Source organism: Notechis scutatus, chromosome 9 (assembly GCF_049901735.1).
Source record: "Notechis scutatus isolate UNSWTSFEM ecotype Mainland chromosome 9, rNotScu1.2, whole genome shotgun sequence".
Classification (NCBI taxonomy): Eukaryota; Metazoa; Chordata; class Lepidosauria; order Squamata; family Elapidae; genus Notechis; species Notechis scutatus.
Genome location: NC_142017.1, coordinates 11,289,711 through 11,312,311, shown reverse-complemented (window position 1 = coordinate 11,312,311; position 22,601 = coordinate 11,289,711). Strand labels below are relative to the sequence as shown.

At 42.3% G+C, this 22,601-nt stretch overlaps 1 protein-coding gene and 1 long non-coding RNA gene across 2 annotated transcripts in view; one reads left to right on the top strand and one right to left on the bottom strand.

The window, feature by feature from the left end:
* Window positions 1-22,601, top strand: part of LOC148129833 (uncharacterized) — a 304,663-nt gene that overhangs the window by 221,832 nt on the left and 60,230 nt on the right. The gene's annotated exons all lie outside the window — the stretch shown is intronic.
* Window positions 1,747-12,566, bottom strand: RRAD (RRAD, Ras related glycolysis inhibitor and calcium channel regulator). The gene is made up of 5 exons (XM_026671987.2): window positions 12,438-12,566; window positions 10,155-10,587; window positions 7,801-7,874; window positions 6,323-6,527; window positions 1,747-2,999 (listed from the first exon to the last, which is right to left on the bottom strand). Exons 2-5 carry the CDS (start codon window positions 10,576-10,578, stop codon window positions 2,722-2,724), a joined length of 981 nt encoding a protein of 326 aa, XP_026527772.1. The 5' UTR covers window positions 10,579-10,587; window positions 12,438-12,566; the 3' UTR covers window positions 1,747-2,721.

The following is a 22,601-nucleotide window of genomic DNA, read 5'->3' as shown; positions in this document are numbered from 1 at the left end:
TTCAAAAGCAGGTGATAAAGGTGAGTATGAGAGCCCAGGCAGGTAGGCGGGCCCAAAAGCAGAGCAGCAGTCTCCACCGCTCATCAGCGCAACCAGCTCTGCAGAACCGGGCCGAACCGGTAGAATACCACCACTGCTTACCCTGTAATATTCATCAAAATGAACTGCAGAAAAATGACTGCACAAAATGCACTGCAGAACACAGTTAGGCATTCCTTAGCAATATTAAATAGAAAGGTTATTGATAACCTTTTAACTTTTAATACAGTTATTTATAACTTTATCACTCTAAACTTATAAGAAAAAAGGGGGTGTCCCAATCTTCACAGTACAACTAGTGCATTATGTCAAGTTTGATTGGTTTTAACCAGCCTGGTCATATATTTAGTTTCCGTGTGCCCATCCTTCCCCAAATCTACAATAAAAGGCATGCATTCTGGTGGATTTTGGCTTGAGTATACACAGTGTGCGTCTTCTGTACATGGGTTTTCAAATATTCACATTTTTGTAAAGACCTATTCTAATATAAGCACTTGGTGTGTGGGGGGGGGAAATGATTTTTCTGGAACGTGATGCATTTTTCTGTCTCTTATTCATATATAGATGAGAGCTGAAATGTCAGCCCTCAATTTAAAAGGTCACCCTCCACCCAAGAGTGGCACTGTGGGTAGCATTTCATGTTAACAAGATAGAGTTGTCATAGTTATTCCCATGTATTTAATACATTTATCCCATCGTATTGCCCACTAAAATTTTCTGGCAAATTTTGAGAATTGTACCCAAGGCTCTCAGAGGCCACGTGCCTATCTGGGGTTCAGCTCATGGATTTCCTTTTAGGTAGTAGGAAAATCAATTAAGCATGTTTCTCTCAATTTGGGGCTCAAAAGCTACCAGCTCTACACTGCAAACCCTCCAGATGACTATCAGAGGTAGCAAAGATACAGAAAACAAGTTTTTACTGGCAGTTCTTGTAACCTTTTGCTGTTATCTATCATTATCCAGCATTTTGTCCCAGACCTTTCATCGTAGCTTGTTTATTTGAATCTGGATTGCTTCTGGACAAAGCATTTTAGAAAGCCGTATCTCATTTCATCGTGGACAGTTTCTCTCTGAAGGCCTGCCAGAGAATTATCTCCCATTTAAAAGTCTATCAGCACATGATACTCTCTTTGATAGTTTCCTCAGTTTGAAGAGCTGCCCAATCCGATTCCCTTTTAACAATAGTGAACTTGAAAAGCAAAAAGAAGGAAAATCCATTCACCACTACCGGTAGCAACTGAGCAACAGATGAAGCAACCCAACATATATGCTTAGCTTTGCTGCTGTGGAAAATCAGACTGTTGCTAAAATAAAAATCAATTTACATTCAGTAAATTAGTGCATTATACAGTATATACATATCAATGGGCCACTCTAGCACCATTCTTTCAAGTTTTCCTGTAGAAGAACTTTTCCTTTTAAGCTTCTGGAGCAGTCCAAGATGGAAAATGGTATGGAAATTCTCACATTTTTAGAAATCGAATGAGATTAATTTGATAATTATAATGGGGCTCCTTACTTTCAAAGAAGTTTGCCAAAGAATATATACATATTCCCCTTTATATCTGTAGATATTTGTATCTACTTCCTCTATTAGGGACCAGCTAGGTTATTTATTACCAACACAATGATCTGGTGTGTAGATATTAGTGTTAATAATGTTTAAAATGCCAAAAATATCTTTTTTTAGAAAAAGAAAAACAAAACTTTCTATCGTAACCAGAAATACTTTATTATAAAATCTGCATGTAAACAAGTAACAAACATTTAAAAGAAAGTGCAAATCAACTTCCAAAAATTGTAATTTATTATATATTTTTTTCTTTTTCTCCAACCAACAACTCTTTGAAGTCCACCCACCCTCCAACCCCATGTAACTTCTAAAAAATAATTGCTTATATATAGATCTATCTCCTGGGCAACCTTTGGTAAGTCACTTTGGGCCAGCAATCATGAAATACCCTTGGAGGTCCCATGCTGGAGACAGCCAATTAATTTCCTTGAGCATCTATCCCTCCCTTCCATGGCGCTTTGAAAATACAAACTCCAAAACTTCCCACTCAAATGAAACAGCTTGGCTGCTTTCCACCTGATAACGAAGTCCACCTGGATGCTTTCACTCCGATCCAGTGATTTGGTTTAAATCACCTTTGAATCATCTAATTGAGAGGCAGACATCCAACCCATCCCACCCAAAAGAAGTGTGTACGAGCCTGCATACACTGTTAAAGTTTTGCTTGGCCAAGGAGATATGTTTACAATGATATTTTTCTTTTTTTTTTCTTTGATTCTTTTCCGTATCATCGTGCATGTCTTTTGATTCCCTGATATTCACCGGACAGCTAGCAATTTTACACAGTGAGACCGAAGGGGTTACAAAGCTGCTGAATTATTATTATTATTATTATTATTATTATTATTATTATTATTATTATTATTATTATTATTCAGTTCTTTTGCTGAAGGTTAGAAACCTTTCTAACAATGATGGTCCTGTAATCTCCTCTCCCAGCGTTGCGTAGGAACTGTAAGGCATGAAGGAAGCCACTTCCCTCCGTTCTGTCGCTTCGCACAAGGTCCTTTTTCCTCACTCTTTAACTGCCAGAGACAGGTTCACAACACACCCACACACACTCACATACTTCTAATTTTGCCACGAGCCCCACCCCCACCCCCCTTTTTTTAAAGTACTGATAAGTCATGGCAGGACTTCGATTTGGCTTTGAAGGCCATCTTCTTGTTGTTTTTGGCCACCATTTTCCCAAGGAACCGCTTGGCCTTCTTACTGATGCTTTCCCTCCTCTTCGTGTTGGCCATTCTTCGGGCATTGTCTTCTTTGCTGTCTTTGCGTAGCCGAATCTGCCGGACGATCCCCTCAAAGAGATCTTTGACGTTGTGATGAAGTGCGGCTGAGGTCTCGATAAACTTGCAGTCAAAGACAACGGCACAAGCCCGTCCCTCTGAGGGGTGGAAGAGAGAAGGCTCAGGATTAGTTCAACCATGCAGAATCGACGCAACACAAGCTCTGCTTCTGGATTTGGATGGGAATGGATCATAGGTTAAGGGTTGGAAGGTGTAGGACAGGAGATTGTGCAAGTGCAGGCATGAAAAAGAAAGGGTATCTCAGGTCAAGCAGATTCCTAAAGTAATCCAAGATTGTCTTATCAGGACAACAATGGAATGAATGCAGATACTCTACTGCTTTCTTGCAGCGGTATCTCAGTGGTGGGACATCTGTTTTCCATGAAGTTCAATCTCCAGAAAGAGAACTCCAGAAGTTGTCTCCAGAAAGAGAACTCCAGAAGTTCAGTCTCTAGAAAGAGAACTCCAGAAGTTCAATCTCTAGAAAGAGAACTCCAGAAGTTCAATCTCTAGAAAGAGAACTCCAGAAGTTCTGTCTCCAGAAAGAGAACTCCAGAAGTTCAATCTCTAGAAAGAGAACTCCAGAAGGAGAGAACTCCAGAAGTTCTGTCTCCAGAAAGAGAACTCCAGAAGTTCAGTCTCCAGAAAGAGAACTCCAGAAGGAAAGAGAACTCCAGAAGTTCTGTCTCCAGAAAGAGAACTCCAGAAGTTCAATCTCTAGAAAGAGAACTCCAGAAGGAAAGAGAACTCAGAACTCCAGAAGTTCTGTCTCCAGAAAGAGAACTCCAGAAGTTCTGCCTCCAATCTCTGGAAAGAGAACTCCAGAAGGAAAGAGAACTCCAGAAGGAAAGAGAACTCCAGAAGTTCTGTCTCCAGAAAGAGAACTCCAGAAGTTCAATCTCTAGAAAGAGAACTCCAGAAGTTCAGTTTCTAGAAAGAGAACTCCAGAAGTTCAGTCTCCAGAAAGAGAGCTCCAGAAGTTCAGTCTCCAGAAAGAGAACTTCAGTAGTTCTCTCTCCAGAAAGAAAACTGTTCCCTGAAATAAGTACAGCTATGGCTATTCAACATATTCAACGATGTGATAGTTGCAGTGTCCCAGGCTTGTGTGATCACTTCTGACAAGCAAAGTCAAGGTGGAAGCCAGATTCACTTAACGACCATGTTACTAACATAACTGCAGGGAGTCCCTTAAAAATGTGTCAAGAAAGGTCATAAAATGGGGCAAAAACTCACTTCACTGCCTCGCTTAGCAAGACAAATTTTGGGCTCATTTATATTGGTCAATCAAGGACTACCTTTATTTATTAATTTAACTGTTGTTGTTTTTTGCCTTATACATCACACACAGTTAGTATTTGTGAGATGGGTGACAAATTAACAAATGGTCGTAAATTACTCTTAAGTAACTTGCTAGATTCCTAGACCTACACAAAAAGGCCATTCATCCTGGTCTGAGTAACTTTCCCAACCTGCTGCTCTCGGTTGGGCAATGAAACTCATAATGACCAGCTAGGATGTCTCATGGCACAAGGAGCCACTAGTAAAACTGAGGCAGGGAACTGTTCGGATTATTTTCTAGGAGCAAAATGTTTCCCAGCCACTGAGAAGCTGCACTTCAAAAGGTTCACACAGTTCAGCTCTCCGCTATCATTCAGAGGTGCATTATGAGCTGGGAACACATAGCAACCATCCTTGTGGCTGATAAGAAATTCCATTTGTTTACTGTTCTTAACACACCTAAACGCACACAGATTTTCCTCCCACTCTATTCTTGTTCTTTGCTCCCACCCCTTAAATCCACAGGCCTACAATATTTAGATAAGAGGACAGACACAAACTTCAGAGGATAATTAGCTGCAGAAAAAACAGTTAACCTGCTTTCCCTCGAGGACCTGTATACTGCATGAGTCAAAAAGAGGGCTGTGAAAATATCTACAGACCCCTCACATCCCCGACATAAACTGTTTCAACTCCTTCTCTCAAAATGATGCTATAGAGCACTGCACACCAGAACAACTAGAGACAAGGACAGTTTTTTCCCGAACGCCATCACTCTGCTAAACAAATAATTCCCTCAACACTGTTCAACTATTACAAAGCTGCACTACTATTACTATTAATCTTCTCATCACTCCTATCACCCATCCCCTCCCACTTATGACTGTATGACTGTAACTTTGTCGCTTGTATCCTAATGATTTTTATTGACTGTTTTCTAGTATGATTTGATTGCTTATTGTATCCTATGACTTTCATTAAGTGTTGTACCTTATGATTCCTGACTCTTGACGAATGTATTTTTTTATTTTATGTACACTGAGAGCATTTACACCAAGACATATTCCTTGTGTGTCCAATCACACTTGGCCAAAAAAGAATTATATTCTACTCTACTCTACTCTACTCTACTCTACTCTACTCTACTCTACTCTACTCTACTCTACTCTACTCTACTCTACTCTACTCTATTTCTACTCTACTCTACTCTACTCTACTCTACTCTACTCTACTCTACTCTATTCTATTCTATGAAAAAAAAAAATTAACTGACCAAAGAATTGTTTCATACTATATGTTTTTTCTGAATATTGTGAACCAAGATAGTATATCTATAATGCCATGTTGGAATGCTGAAGTTATTAACTGATTTTACAGGCACAGTGCAGAGATGAATTGGATTCCAAACAGATCACCTGATCTTTTGAGCAACTGGTCCCAATTGTGCCCCCATAGTTGGGAAGAGTTAAATAAATGTCTGGATGTTTCACTAACATATTACAGGTTATCCTCACCTTATGACCCCAATTGAACCCAGCAATTCCATTGCCAGGCAAGGCCATTGCTAAGTGAGTTTTGCTCATTTGTATGAGCCACAGGTGTGCAGTTGTTAAGTGAATCATCCGGTCATTAAGCAAATCTGGCTTCCTCCCATTGGCTTTGCTCTTTGGAAGCTGGCAGGGAAGGTTACAAGTGGTGGTTGCATGACCCGGGGACAGAACAACTGTCATAAGTACATGCCAGTTGCCAAGCATTCTAATTTTGATCATACTTTGGGCACAATGGCTGTAAATGTGGGAAAAGGTCCTAAGTCTCTTTTTTCAGCACCATTTAACTTCAAATGGTCACTAAACAAATGATTTTAAGTCAAGGATACCTGGGCTCACTACCAGTGAAATGACTCACTATCTATCAATGTTGATAGTCACCAATGGATCAAGGGACACATGCTCAATGGACACATTCTATCAATGGACACATGCTAAATCAGAGGTCTCCAAACTTGGCAACTTTAAGACTGGTGGACATCAACTCCCAGAATTCTCCAGCCAGCACTAACTTGAGAATTAAAGTTGCCAAGTTTGGGGATCCCTGTGCTAAATTGATCTGCTTGGTTGAGTTTAGGTTGGAAATAATCTCTTACCATCTACAGAGACCTCCCGGGATCGAACCAGGTCACTTTTGTTTCCAACAAGAATGATAGGAATGTCTTCCGTTTGCCGTGCCCTTCGTAGCTGAATCCTCAATTCAGAAGCTTTTTCGAAGCTGACTTTATCGGTCACTGAATAGACGATAATATAAGCATCTCCCATCTTCATACAATGGTTCTGAAGCCACTGGCTTTCATCCTAAGGTTTAAAAAAAATCATAAACATCAGTATTGCATCAGTTTTAATTATGTTAGACATTATCCACCTTTCAACTTCCTACTGAAATATAAATATTTTTTTTAAATATTCTTATAGGTCAACTTTCATTCAGGGCAGTTCATGGCAGCGGTGGTAACTTGTTAGATTTTATGTTGTCTTTCTAGAATTTCAAATTCTATCTTGTACACTGGGTAGGAAATGTATGGCAATGTAATTAATAAAGAAGCTTGACTTGTTGTTTGTATGGATTATAGGAAAATGCAGCATTTTTGCTCGTAGCACATAAAGCGTATCCCTGCAACAGATTCACAGGTGTTCTATGCAAGGGGAGGTCAAAAAAGTCAAGATGGTAGCCCAGCCCTGTGACTGGAGCCCCACCTTTTAAATCTATTGCTTAAAGAACATCCTGATGAAAATAAAGACAAGTCATACATTTTTTTTTAATCTAGAGTCTCTCTCTCTCTAAGCTTGGCTACAATCTTCTATCCTCTTCTTACCTAAGAGAAAGCTCTACTGAACTCTATGTGCCTTAAATTTCAGTAACTATGCACAGGACTGTCATCAAGACAGAAAAACTACTCCCCAAAAAACTCATAAGCTTAAACTCCAATCTGCAGCATTTAAAAGGTAAAACAATTTGCATTGTAAGCAACTGCTGATCTGATAACACATATGAAAATGCATTCATGTGTAGGCTGTAGTTTTAACAGATTTTTAACTTGGGGTATTCTTCCCCATGAGTTTAACAATGAGTGTTTCAGAGTGTATTTGGGAGGGGGGGCGGGTTGGACTTCACACAATTCTCGTTCTGTTCTAAAGATTGATCTTGTGTTAACACAGATGGAGAAGTAGATCAGTGAAGGAATCAGATTGGAAACCAAGGTTCTATAGATCTTAAGAAAGACATGAAGATGGATATTGCAAGGTCAACAAGAATCAAGATCCTAATCCCGCATTTCTGTAGCTGTCCATCTCAACAAAGATGGGCGGTTTCATTGTAACTAAAAATAAATCTTAATCTGATTCTATTTAATTTTGGACTTGTCGAAGCCCAAATTCAGACACCGTGGGACAGTCCACATATTCAGTAGCTAAACCTAAAACAAACCTTAAAACAGTGATTTCACAAGAAATCAATCCAAATCACTAACCTTCCGCACAAAATAGTAGATAAAAAAATGCTATTAGCTATGAAAAAGGGAGATAACTGTAAATAACTGTAAATCGAATATTTGAAAAAGTAAATCTTTACCTGCTCCCATATGTCAAACACCACAAGAGAAGCTTCTTCTCCATCAACTATAATAGATCTGTCGTATGTATTGCCTGAAAGACAAACCAAGGAGACTTTAGGACAAAATGTTAAGTTTACACAAAAGGAAAAGTAATGTTCTATCATGGAAAACAAAATCCAATCTTTATGAAGCCAACTGAAATGTTACAAAATAAGATAAAACTTTCAAATTTCCAATAATCAATCAAAATACACATTTCCTTTCTCCCCCTGAATTGTGCTTTGTGGAGAGTTATTTGAAATCTTGCACTCAATCTGCTAAAACTTCAACTCTGTCCATAAATGTTACACCCTCAATATATTGTTTGTTTATATTTTCTATGGCACTTATTGAAGCCAAGCAAAGCTTGGAGAATGCACTTGAGTCTGATCCAGTGATACTACTACCCAAATGAAACCTAACCCTAAATAAAAAATAAATGCAGTGGACAGCATGCAGCTCAGAAATACAGACAGACACAAAATTGTAGACTTAATTTAACTTATTTAAATAGTTCAAAACGTTTGAACTTGTGCTCAAGCTAGTGTGTTTCAGCTGTCCAAATGAATTGCAACGCAAAACGTTGGAGCTTAATTGAGCCTAAGAACATTAGAGCAAATGATAATTGTCCATTAAAAATTCTACCACTGCTTTCAATTATTTGTAAACCATTCTGACACAGGGGATGATAGGGAAAATAACATAGCACGAAAGTTGCATCGGTTTTACTTTTACATTTATTTTCCTTAAGGGGCGTGCATAAGCGCACCAACGTGCCTACCGTCCCTGTCCTATTGTTTCTCTTATTCTTTTATTTTTCTTATATGTACCCATTTCATGTATTCACAACTATGTATACGCTTATACTTATTATCTTGTAAACAATTGGCAAATCAAATAAATAAATAAATAAATAAAGTTTGGACAGGCTGGATAAAGCAAGGAAAATGCAGAAACATAAATGATGGTATGCAATGAAATAAAGAACCGAGCAACTCTCGATATATTTTTTCCTAAATAAGTTTTGACCTCTTTTCAAAGTATCAGTAGGCACACAATCATTTTAGAAAACGCTTTCACCATTGTATAGTAATTGGAAGTGATGGAAGCCTCTCCAAAATATTTTTCTTTGTTTTAAAAGAATATTTAAAAACATAAAGGCATTTAAACCAGAGGTTTATCAGACTTATGTTTCATGTTCCACAGCATAGGCATCCACCAAATGTGTGGAATTTGAATTCCCAGCAATGGGAATTCAAGATTGGGGGGGGGGAATTCTGAGAGTTGAAGTCCACACATCTGGAAGATGCCCAAGACTGCCTCAATTAACGGAAGAGCCCTCCTAATGCTATTTAGGAACTACAATGTACATTTCTTAGCATATTTGATGTGTCCAGTGGAAGCAAAGCTGAATTTCTTTTCCTGGTTTGGGGATTTCACTGTTTTTAAGACTAAGTTGCACCTACTTCTGGCTTAGAATAAAATCTTTGCTGGTGCCAGCTTCAACATGGCAGGAAATGGGCACCGCTGATTTCAAGCAGATGTGGGCAGAGGAGATGATGATGATCATAGGGATGCAAAAACAGTACCAACAAAGGAGAATACTTGTTACTCTGGGTAGAAATGGAGGGTCCTTGACGCTCTCTGAGGTTGGTTGGTTGTTTTCTGGCAGACGTTTCATTACCTAACTAGGTAACCTCATCAGTGCTAGTAAGGAATGGAGTTTGCTAGCACTTACTAGCAGTGATGATGTTACTTAGATAATGAAATGTCTGCCAGAAAACAACCAAGCTCATTACCCAACTAGGTCACCTCATCAGTGCTAGTAAAGATTGGGGTTTGCTAGCAGTTATTAGTACTGATGAAGCCACCTAGTTGGGTCTTCAAATTTGGCAAGTTTGTGGACTTCCAACTCCCAGAATTCCTGAGCTAACATGACTGGAGGAGGAATTCTGGGAGTTGGAAGTCTGCAAGCCTTAAAACTATCGAGTTGGAAGACCCCTGAGATAGATTAACAGTTGGAAGGGACCTTGTAGGTCATCTAGTCCAACCCCCCCCCCCCCTCCCCAAGCAAATGGCGGTCCAGTCTCTTCTTGAAAGCTTCCAGGGATGAAGCTCCCACAACTTCTGAGTAACAGAATCACGAAGGGACAACCAAAACTCAGAGACCACCAAGGACCCTTAGCGCTTGGGATTGGCTCTCCTGCCCCATCCTCAACCCCTCCCCCCATCATTGTGGGAGCCCAAAGCCTCTCTCCCCACCCACCCCCTAGCCCCCCCACCCCCGTCCTCCTTTGACGGCCCTCAGCCCCCCTTCCCCCGGCTCTCTCACCTGCCTCGTCGGCGTCCGGGCTGTCCTCTACGCCCCCGAAGATCCTGGCCAGGCTGGTCTTGCCCACGCCGTGCTCGCCCAGCAGCATCACCTTGTAGAGGCCGCCTTCCGAGTCGCTGCCGGAGGAGATGACCGAGTCGGAGGAGTCGGACGCCCAGCCCTGCCGCTGCGCCTCCTCTTCCTCCTCCTCCTCCTCTCCCTCCTCGCCCGGGTTGTAGGAGGTGCAGCGGATCAGGCCGGCGAGCTGGCCCCGGGGCGAGGGCGGCAGCGAAGCCTGGAGGTCCCGCTCGTCCACCGGCATGCTGCGCCGATGAAGGGGCGGCGGCTGCTGCTGCTGCTGGTGATGGTGATGGTGGGCCGCGAAGGGCATGCTGCCCCGCCGCTTGTCCAGGTACCTCAGTTTGTCGCCGCGGTTCAGGGTCATGGGGGGCGCCTGGCGTGGAGGGGGGGGGGGGAGACAAGGAAAGGAGAAAGAGCTCAGCGCGTTCCCACGACCCGGGTGTTAATCCGGAGCAACGAGAAAGGTCTTAGCGCGTTTCCACCACCCAGGTGTTAATCCGGAGCAACGAGAAAGGTTTTAGCGCGTTCCCACCACCCCGGTGTTAATCCGGAGCAACGAGAAAGATCTTAGCACTTTCCCACCACCCGGGTGTTAATCCGGAGCAACGAGAAAGATTTTAGCGCGTTCCCACCACCCCGGTGTTAATCCGGAGCAACGAGAAAGGTTTTTAGCGCGTTCCCACGACCCGGGTGTTAATCCGGAGCAACGAGAAAGGTCTTAGCGCGTTCCCACGACCCGGGTGTTAATCCGGAGCAACGAGAAAGATCTTAGCGGTTCCCACCACCCCGTGTTAATCCGGAGCAACGAGAAATGTCTTAGCGTGTTCCCATCCCCCCTGTTAATCCGGAGCAACGAGAAAGTTCTTAGCGCGTTCCCACGACCCGGGTGTTAATCCGGAGCAAACCCCCCCTCTTGACTTTGCAAATGCAAACGGAGAAGGGGAAGAAAGCGACGCATACACACACACACACACACTTCTCCGCGGGCTCTTTAAGCAGATACAGACTAACAGAGTTGGAAGGGATCTTGGAGGTCATCTAGTCCAACCCTAAGCCCAAGCAGGAGAGACCCTACACCATTCCTGACAAAAGGCAGTCCAAGTCTCTTCCTGAAAGCTTCCAGCGACGAAGCTCCCACAACTTCCTAGCGCTTAGACTTTTATAGCCCTATTCTTTACTCCGAATTCAATCCCCCGATCCTTCGTCCCCCTTTTCCCTATTGCCGGTTTCCTATCCGCGCTTCGGATCGCGCCGTGCGTGTGAAGTGGGGTTGGGGGGGGGGGGAATGAGGTCGGAAAACCGGAGCAGTTTAAGGAGCAACGGATTAATCCAGAGGTTTGTAACCCGGGAGGTACATTAAACCGGATCGGAGGGAGGGTCCACCTCCCCAAAAAAGCAAGAAAAAAAAAAGACGTGAAGGGAAGCGGGGAAATCCCAGCCCCCCTCCAGCGCACAGCAGCCGTGGAAACTGGCGAGTCCGTCTCCCCCCCAAACCTGGATGCGCGGGAGATCCACGCGAGACCCATCCCATCCCATCCCTTTCTTTTTTTCCCTTCCCTTTCCTTCCTCCTTTCCTTCCGTTCCTCCCTTTTTTCCTTCCCTTTTTCCTTTCCTTCCTTTTTTCCTTTCCTTTTTCCTTTCCTTCCTCCTTTTCTTCCTCCTTTCCTTCCTCCTTCCTTTTTCCTTTCCTTCCTTTCCTTTCCTTCCTTCTTTCCTCCTTCCTTCCTCCTTTCCTTCCTTTTTCCTTCCCTTTTCCTTTCCTTTTTCCTTTCCTTCCTTCTTTCCTCCTTTCCTTCCTTTCCTTCCTTTTTCCTTCCTTTTCCTTTCCTTCCTTTCCTTTCCTTCCTTCTTTCCTCCTTTCCTTCCTCCTTTCCTTCCTTTCCTTTCCTTTTCCTTTCCTTCCTCCTTTCCTTTCCTTTTTCTCTTTCCTTCCTTCCTTCTTTCCTTTTCCTTCCTTCCTTCTTTCCTTTCCTTTCCTTCCTCCTTTCCTTTTTTTTCCTTTCCTTCCTTCTTTCCTTCCTTTCCTTCCTTCCTTTCCTTCCTCCTTCCCTTCCTCCTTTCCTTTCCTTTTCCTTTCCTTTTCTTTTCCTTTCCTTTTCCTTTCCCTTTCCTTTCTTTTTTCTTTGCCGAGCAAAATCCCAGGGTAAAATCCCCCTGCCTTTTAACGAGCAAGGCAAAAAATAAAACAAAATAACCCAAGCACATCTCCGCAAGCAAACTTACCGTAGCGAGCGTCGCTTCGAATAAAAGCAAGATCCGAAACTCAAAAGGATTCGGCTACTTTTTTTGCGCTTTGATCTTTTTCTTTTTTGTTCTCCCGCAGCTGCGAACTTCCCCGGTTTTATCTTCCGCGTCCCTCTCGGCATGACTTTATAAAGAGGCTGCTACCCCGGGCCCCGCCTTTCATTTGGACGTCACAATAGCCCCTAACCCAACCAGGTTCTGAATTAGAATTCTGGCTCTCTTCCCTCCACTCTCCACCCCCCCCTTCCCCTCCTCTCTCCTCTGCTTGGAAAAAGGTGCCCTACTGGGACCACGTTTAGTCACGGTTATTTCAGCCCCCGGCAGAAAATCCAAGCAGTGGGGTTTTCCGTCCTCGTGTTTTAAAAAAATATGATCAACAGACGCGTTTAGCTCAAGCTCCCCCCCCCCCCCAAAAAACCTTCTTGTTAAAGGCAGCGGCAGAGCAACTATGGGATTTCCTTTCTGCTTGGCTAAGGAAACGAGGAGAATTTACAGTTACACCGAATTCTTGGCAGACAGAAAACATCCACCGCACCGAGTGCCAGATTAAAACGTGACATGTTGATTTATGTATTTTTAAAATGGGTTTGCAAATAGCCAAGAGAAGGTGGCAAAGTACAGGACTGAACAAGAATAGAGTAGAGTAGAGTAGAGTAGAGTAGAGTAGAGTAGGAATAGAATAGAGGAGAGAAGAGGAGAATAGAGGATAGAATAGAATAGAATAGAATAGAATAGAATAGAATAGAGTAGAGACATAGAGTAGAGTAAGTAGAGTAGAGTAGAGTAGAGTAGAGTAGAGTAGAGTAGAGTAGGAATAGAATAGAGGAGAGGAGAGGAGAATAGAGATAGAAGAATAGAATAGAATAGAGTAGAGTAGAGTAGAGTAGAGTAGAGTAGAGTAGAGTAGAGTAGAGTAGAGTAGAGTAGAGTAGAGTAGAGTAGAATAGGAGACATAATAAAATAGAATAGGAATAGAATAGAGAATAGAGAATAGAATAGAATAGAGAATAGAGTGGAGTAGAATAGAGAATAGAGTAGAGTAGAGTAGAGAATAGAATAGAATAGAATAGAATAGAATAGAACAGAGATAGAAATAGAGAATAGAATAGAATAGAATAGAATAGAATAGAATAGAATAGAATAGAACGTAGAATAAAATTATAATAGAATGGAATGGAATGGAATGGAATAGAATAGAATAGAAAAACCCTTTATTGGCCAAGTGTGATTGGACACAAGGACTTTACCTCGGGTGCATAAGCTCTCCGTGTACATACAAATAACAAAGTGATAGGTCATCGCTCATAAATCATAAGAAAGTTGTTAGATGATGCTTTGGTTATTTCCTTCATTCAGTGTACAACTGTCAATTTCAATGATTTTTAGAGTCAGGGAATTATGTCATTTGAATCTTTAGAGACATGATCCAAGAGCTCTATGAAATACATCAACCCAGTTAGTGAAAGCTGACAATGTGGTTTCTAATTTGGTCCAGGTATAGTTCAGTTTCAAATTAGACTGAGATGAGAGTGCTACAGAGCACACGCAGAGTACAATAATGGCTGACTCACTCCAGGGTGTGAGTTAAGCCTTATAACTATGCATGTATTCAGAATCATAGCATAGTGACTTTGAACTGTTCACTTTTATCCTTACTCCACAAAGGCTGGTGACCTTCACTAAGAGAAAAGGAATTAATGATAAGGTGGTCAAGGTGGATTTGAAAATGTTAAATGTATATGGACGCTCATATTTGCATCCATCTTCAAACTGGGTGATTTTTCTGACTATAAATGTTTTACAGACTCTTGTGTAGCTTTAAAAGAAACGCCACAGTTTTCCCAATGACATGAATATTCCCCCAAATATTACATCACTTTTCAACTTTCCTGGCTCCCGAGAAAATAATTCACATCTTACAGCATATCATTAATTCTGTGTCTTCATGGGGAATTAAACAGAGTTGAGGGTTAGGGACAAAAGGAATATCTGTCTCAATGTGACGTTTTCTGTTTGCAAATGCAATACACTAAATATAAGCACTGAGTTTTATTAATAGCCTGCCTTCTCATAGTAGCAGGGTAATCCATCAAGCGTACCTCTCTTCTCATTGTGGCATCTAAGTGTACTGGGCCTTCAAATGCATAAGAAAATAAAAATGTTTTTTTTTTAATCTGTTTTGCGTCTTATTAGATCTACATAGAATGCAACTAACCTAGACAAATTTGTGGCTGAAGTTGTAAAACTATTATGGCATACAATTTCCCAGGCACAATTCAGTTTTGTTTTCCACCTTAAAAAATGAAAAAGCCTCTAGGTTTTCACACATATAGTAAGTATAGTAACAACAACGTTAAGTCCACTTAGGGTTTGCTGCCATAGGCACAATAGCATAGAGCCAATATTTGTGAAGATCATTTACCACGGCATTCAAAAAGGTAGGCAAAATATCAAAGCTATTATCATGCTTCTGCTCTGTCACAATTGTAGAAGAACAAGTTGGTTGTTTCAAACGACATTGAGAACAATCAATCAGTGGAATGAGTTGCCACGAGAAGTTGTGGGCGCTCCAACACGGCAGGCTTTTAATGGATAGCCATGTGTCTGAAATGGTATAGAGCAGGGATGGCAAACCTTTTTGTTGTGGTGTGCCGAAAGTGCGCGCCTGACGGCACCCACAATGCAACGCGTCCCGTCCCCTGTGCATGCATGTGCAACACACCCACCCTGCCCCCTTACCTGCATTGCACTTGTGTACACCTCCTAGCTGATTTTTGGCCTGTTTGAGGCCATTTTTGTCCTCCCGGAGGCTCGAAGGAAGCTCTGCAGCCTTGGGAGGCTGAAAATGGGCCCGTTTCGGCACTTCCGGTATTTCCAGTATTTTTCGGGCTCCCAAGGCTGCAGAGGCTTCCCTCGAGCCTCCAGGAGGGCAAAAATGGCCCCAAATGGGCCAAAAACCAGCTGGGTGGCAGTGCAGGTAAGTTTGGCTAGGACTCGCATGCCCGCACAAACGGCTCTGCGTGCCACCTGTGGCATGCGTGCCTTAGGTTCGCTATCACGGGTATAGAGTTTTCTGCCTGACTAGAAGACCTTCAAGATCCCTTCCAACTTGGTTATCCTGTTCAACAGCGTGGCATGTTCTTCTACCTGAAAAATCAAGAGTTTTAGGGACAGGGTGCTGCTCACAACTGCTGGGAACTGAGGATTAAGTGGGAATATCCAAGGTAAACAAAACAGGCAGATGGCATGCATTACAGTAAAGTTGCTCAAATAAGAATCACAGCATGGTTGTGTCAGCCTGGCGCAAACTTTCCCCTATGCCAGGAAGTTAGCCAGTTCTGCTCTTTCTCTCCAATCACATTCCGTTCTATTTTCCTTCACCTGCAGACTTGTAACAACTGACTATTTCATAATTTCATGCAGGAAATGTGTTTATCATGGAAAGCGATGAAAATCAAACAAGGTCTCTCTCTCTCTCTCTCTCTCACTAATGCAAAGTCATGGCCAGTTATCAATAACAAATGAAGGCAATTATACTACATTCTCTAGGATAATGTAGCCTCTCTTTTTAATACATATATTTTATTGAAGGTTTTTATTTGCTTGCTTTTATTTATTGATGAAATCTACATGCCGCCCATCTCCCCCAATCAAACATGTCTTATTTTTACACAGATAAAAGGAAAATTGGAAAATGTATCAAAGAAAAGTTAGGAAAATGATAGGCAAAATCAGGGATGGGATTCAAATTTTTTAACAACCGGTTTTGTGGGCCTGGCTTGGGTCATGTGACTGGGTGGACATGGCTTGGTGGTCATGTTATTGGCTGGGTGTGGCCAACTCAATATCACTCACATCAAGGCACGCATCTCCTCGCCTGGCCTCTCATGACTGTGGGGATGCTGCAACAGTCGTAAGTGTGAAAAATGGTCATAAGTCACTTTTTTCAGTGCCATTGTAACTTTGAACCGTCACTCCACACAAGCAAAGTACCAGCAAAGGAGGGGGGAAAAACTCCAGAGAAGTTCTTGAGACAGGAAGTCTAGTCCTGCCAAGAATGTAATAAGGGTTAACGGAGAGGCAGTTTCTGTAAGCAACACCAGAATGTTTCCTTCCTGCCTTCCTTACAGGATTAGGCCAATAATTTCTTCTAACAACCGGTTCTCCAAACTGCTTAGAGTGTTAACAACCGGTTCTAGCAAATAGGTGGAAACCTGTAGAATCCCACCCCTGGGCAAAATGGAATGCACTTAGAAAAAGGGGAAAAAAGAAAATTAAAGTGACTTTGGATCTTCTCTGCAGCAGAGAAGCTATCCCTGCTTCCTCGTTAAGATTATGTTACAGAAATTCCTTCTTTCCCATAGTCATAGTCCTTTTTTCAATCAGCAGATTCAGAAATCACCCTTCCCTCTCCCCCACTTTCAATAAAACAAAACAACCTTTCAAACAAAGGTTTCAAGTCTTTAATAAAAGTTAGTCATTGGTTTATCCAGAGAGGTCAGTTTGGTCATTTCTGCTCATTCTGTCATCTTTACAATCCAAAAGGTGGGTATTTCAATGCTCCTTCATTGCTGGGCATACAATAACCTTGTCGCAGTTCCATATACAAAATCAATCTCCCGTCTTTTTTATGTGCCTGTCAAAATCAATGTGAGCAAAGCAGGAAAGGCCTCTGCGCTTGTGAGGCCACCACAACTGACGGGAATAAAAAGTACGTGGAGAGTTCTCCCGTTCCCCCAGTCAATTAACCTGAAACCTCACTGTCTCCTGACAGATTGATCAGCAGCTGCATTCATAGCAGCTGTTGAGTCATGCCTGGTATATGCTTTGCTTCAGAGAAGGAATCCCTACGTGGGAACCGATGCTGGCTCCTGGCCCCCCACCATGCCCATGAATATGGAATAACAATTATGACACCCATGTCCTTGGAAACCTCTAAATAAATCTCTCACCCCACCATTATCTCCACTGGCAGAGTTCAGACGTTGTTCTGACCCAGGCTTTACAAAAATCACAACTCGTCTGGACAAAACCCCTTTTTTTTATTAGGCTAACGTGAATTCCTCTCATTCATGTCCAGCAAAGCCCCAGCAAACAGTCTTTCAAGACTGATTTACAACTACAGACCTTATCAGGTTTGAAGAGTTGCCAGGCCGATAGCCTCCAAGCGCAACGCTGTACCAGAAAATACTTGGCAAGGAGTCATGAACAAATCTTCGCATTAATTAAACGAATGAACTGTCTCCTGCAAACACCACTCCCCTTTCACTCCTCTTTATTCCCTATGGGAGGGGCCCGTTCACCATCCTTCTTTGCCTTTACTCCCGAGTCGACCCTTGTTCCCTAACTGTTCCCTTCTCCTGGCAGCTCTGCACATGTGCACATCGGGAACAGGCTCCGGCTGTTCTTCTGCCCCACTGATCTCCGACACTGAAGGCAGCTGATAATTGTCGGACGGCCCTGGCCCCATTTCTGCCTCTGATGCAGAGCATTAATCAGAGCCTTCCCTAGACTCCAGGACTGGCCCATATTCCTCCCCAACCTCCTCACTGTCTGAATCTGCCGCCAGCTTCACTGGCCACTCGTGGGCCACAACAGACATGACACTACGTCACAAGGAGGGTTACTGCCTGAGGGTGTTTTTTTCCAGGGCAACTTGGTCTACCCAACTATGGGACGGAGCATATTGCTTCTGCTTTCACCTTTCAGTGCCAATCCAGGAGCCTTCACAGGCAGTCACTTTCACGACAAACTATTTTTGTATTGAATTCATATTTTACCGACAAAGAAAATAAGTAGCTTGAAATAGATCTCTACTAGTCTCCCTTTATTTCTTTGTCAGTAAAATATAAATTCAACACAAAGTTACAGTCTGAGGTTTAAGCAGTCTGTGGGAATCTAACTTTGTGGTCAATAGACTACGATCAACGGTTTAGCCCACAGTGCATAGCCAAGCATTACATTTATTTGATAAACCAGGTGTCGAAATTAGGATACTCAGGCAGTTATAAGAATTGATTGCAAGCTTAAGCTTTCTGCAGTACAAGAATCTGAACTATTAACCGTCAACGCAAATTGGCGGTAGATAAAAGACAATGGAATTCAAGGTGGCCTGGACTTAGATCTCTTGTGTGCGTGAAGCGACTCAAAACTGATGACCCGTTTGACTCCTCCCTCATGCTCAGCCTGGTTAACTCCCATAGCACAGTTTTAAACAAACCAGCAAGACCAGCCCAGGTGTTGCTTCTCAGCCTCAGGGAATCGTGAGTTCCTCCTTGTGATTGAAAGATTCCCCTGCACAGCTCAGCCACATTGCCACAACTGAGTGGGCAGGTTGCTATGTGCCATTGTATATTGTTTGGCTGCTTAGCTTCCATATCTCCTCGCCCTTAGGGGAAGCCTGCAAATTGCTCAACTGGCAGGGAAGGCTAGTTTGGGGGCCCTTCTCCTAGCCCCATTACAGCCAGGAGTGTTAATGTGATGAGAAAAGGTCAGGAGCAGCTCTCAGCAAGAGCTTTTCCACCTATGGCTCAACAAAGAGACAGAGTTGTCAGTTAGAATTAGAGCCAAGGGGGGAACAGAAACCAAGGCTGCGTTAGCTCTGGGAACATCTCTAAGGTGTCACCCTGCCAAGCTGGCTGCTATAACAAGCGAAGGAATTTGGCTTGAACCAATCGGTCCCTCTGGGTATCCCGTAAAGCAGCTTTATAGTTTGCCAGTTAGCTGACATTCAGGTATAATTCAAGACTTTGGCCTTGGCTGGTAATCTTGACTGTCACCGTCATTACCATTCTGGGAATCCAGTCCTGCCTTTTCTCCAATCTAGGGATCTTTCTTTATTTTTCTTCCCCAAAAATTTTATGCGCAAACAGGGCTGAGATTGAGTGACATCCAGTGAATTTCTCTGGCTTGAATGGGAATTGGATCTCCCAACTGAACTGTATCCTAATTTCAATATTTTGACAATTATACAATTGTGCATCTCTCTCTGCATAATTCCCTCTCTCTGTTTCTTTCTTTCTTTCTTTCTCTCTCTTCCTTTCTCTCTCTCTCTCTTTCTCTCTTCCTCTCTTTTTCTCTCTTTCCCCCTCTCCCTCTTTCTCTCTCTTTCTCTCTCTTTCCCTCTCTTTCTTCCTCTTTTTCCCTCTCTCTTTCTCTCTTTTCCGCCTCTCTTTCTCTCTCCCTCCCTCCCTCCATCTATCTATCATCTATTTATCTCTATCATCATCATCATCTATCATGATCTATTATCTCTCTATATCATCTATTTATCATCTCTCTGTCTCTGTCTCTATATCTATTATCTATGTCTGTCTATCATCTATCTATCTATTTCATCTATATCTTCTATTACATTTTCAAAGGTTATTGGCAAATTCTGTTCTTTTTCATATTTCAAAACAGGCTGCTGTGTGAATCAGTTACAGCAAAACAAGAGTGCTCTGGCAACCTCAATATTAATGAGCTTATTATGGAATATGTTTGTGTAACGGCAATCCATTGTGTGAAGCCATCGATGGCCCTGTGCAGCCCTGCCCTGTGGAGGTTTAAAGGAGAACAGCAAGAACCCTACTTGCTCTGTCTAAACTATGTCAGCTCCTTTCACCGGTCATTGATGGGAAATATCAAAATATTCCATTCCATGAACAACCGTGCCCTTAGGATTCCTTTGACATAGAAAATGTGTAGCATCTTCTCTGTTGCATTGTAATTTTGTACCCAACTTGTGCAATGCGCTAATTTCACCTCCCTGAAAAGAATATTTGGGAAGAGGAGATCACTGTGCATCCCCTAGTTTCTAACAGATCACAAGATCACAGTTACTCATCAGAGAATCAAGTTTTCCTCACTTTTGTCATGAAGATGAGGCTGCAAATGTTGTCCAATAAAATTGCATTTCTTTCAGATGTTATTCCCTCCCCTTCTTTTTTGAATTCTTACTTTATGAGCTTTGTAGAATGTTTTGTGTGTGTGTGTGTGTGTGTGTGTGTGTGTGTGTGTGTGTATACATACAGTATATGCACTGATGTCGGTTAAAGACCATAATAAAATTTACCTTCCCATACTTGCAGGAGATGCAAAAAAAAATACAAATCCTGTTCCATTTTCATTCTGTTTATTTATAATACCTTCCATCTATTGCCAAGATTTGTGGCTCAGCTCTTCCTATCCCTGACAACCTGCCATGTGTGCAATCTCACACCAACTGTTGTGAATGCCAACAGAACTGTAGCCAGAAGAAAACCCAGCAGTAGGAATCACAAGCCGGGAAGGCATGTTGCCCTTTTTTCAGAAATGCAAGACAAAATTAACACCAACCACCCCCAAAGCTCAGTTTTAAAAAAAGAAGCATATTCAGTAACCATGAAATATTAAGTACCACTGCAAAACAATGAAGGGCTAACCAGAAAAACAAAACATACTTGACTGGTTTAAAATTCAGATTGTAGGAAAAGAGCAGCCAGAGCTGGGAAGGGGGGACAGAGTTAAGTGTGTCATAAGCTTAGAATCGTTATGTTCCCACAAATGGTCCAATTCCTCTTGAATTCCTTTGACTCTTATCTGACACCAATTTAGCGTTGAATTTTAGTTGACTAGATTCTTGTGCATAGTGTGCTCCTGACACGGATAAGGGTACACTTGTTAGGAGTGGAGAAAGCACAGAAGCGTTGGGTTGCAGAAACCGTGGATCCTTTGAGGTGCTCAGTTGTGGCTTGGAGCAAGTGGTCCGCCTTCTCTTGCCTTCCAACTCTTTCAGAAAGTGAGCGGGTCGTCATCTAATTTAGGGCAACCGTTATATTTAAGGTCTGGTCTTCGGTTCTTATTTCTCTCCCTCTCTCACCCCTGTAGCACAGAGTGGTGCAAATGATAGGTCTTGGGGTCAAAATTTGAGAAGCTTCTTCATCCCTTGCTTGGAATTTTAGACAGCTGATTCAGGAGGAATCGATGTGCTCACCCTCCATTCCAATGACATGCCATCTTGGGAGTAAATTCAGGAGATGAGCTCAGCGGTGATTCCCTCCCCCACCCACCATCAGTTTCTTTCTTTCCTCCGCCCTCCACCAAACACAGACTTCCTTGCTCACTGTTTCAAGTTAAGGGCAAAGAATGGAACACACACACACAGTTGTGGGTGACAGGTAAAGTGGTAGCTGCAGGTGCTTAAATAAAGGCCTTCTGAATTATGTAGAACTTGCTTGATAGCCATGCTTCACTATGAAACTACAGTATGCGGTCGGGCTTAGTTTTGGGGGGAGGAAAATAAGGGAGGGAAATTCTGCCTCCGTCGGTATTCATCTGGCTAGCGTCCTGTCAGTTGTGTGAGAGAGTTGAGGGCTCTTTGGAAAGTGAAACAGGATTTGCTCTGTGAGCAAGAAGGAGACAGCAAGGAGCCTGGGCGTGGCTTAGCTCAACTGTTCTGTACTAAAGCTGCTTGCTGCTGTGAAACTGAAACTGAAACTGAAACTGAAACTCCTCTGCTTGCGTTTTGCATTTGGAACAGATTTCTTTTTTTCAGGTGGGTAGAGGGAGTAGAAGTCCTTCACATCAGAGCGTGTTAATAATAATATACGAAATACTAATGCTCTGATGGTCATTTTGAAAAATCCTTTCTTAGTGAGCACCTAGAAACCAAGTGGAACATACTTGCCAAATTTCAAGTTTGTAGGCTTTACGGTTCTGGAGATTTTGTGATGATGCGTGAGTGACATTTCGCTTTTATATATGTATGTATGTATGTATGTATGTATGTAGACAGATAGATAGACAGACAGACAGATAGATAGAGATAGATAGATGATAGGTAGGTAGGTAGGTAGGTAGGTAGGTAGGTAGGTAGATGATAGATAGATAGATAGATAGATAGATAGATAGATAGATAGATAGATAGATAGATAGATAGATGATAGATAGATAGATAGATAGATAGATAGATAGATAGATGGATAGATGGATAGATGGATAGATGGATAGATAGATAGATAGATAGATAGATAGATAGATAGATAGATAGATAGATAGATAGAGATATTGTTAGGGTTTTGGGATTAACCCCTAGAAGAGTATTGCAGCAGTAGTCAAGCCAGGAAGGGCCCCAGAGTATACACACACTGAACACAAACACTGTTTGTAGTTTAAATAGTT

Excerpts from the sequence above, each read along its gene's own strand:
- RRAD (XM_026671987.2), bottom strand. The coding sequence starts at position 10,578 with ATGACCCTGAACCGCGGCGACAAACTGAGGTACCTGGACAAGCGGCGG. Across the intron at positions 7,875-10,154 it reads CCCGGACGCCGACGAGGCAG|GCAATACATACGACAGATCT; the intron begins GTGAGAGAGCCG and ends TTTGTCTTTCAG. Across the intron at positions 6,528-7,800 it reads TGTTTGACATATGGGAGCAG|GATGAAAGCCAGTGGCTTCA; the intron begins GTAAAGATTTAC and ends TTTAAACCTTAG.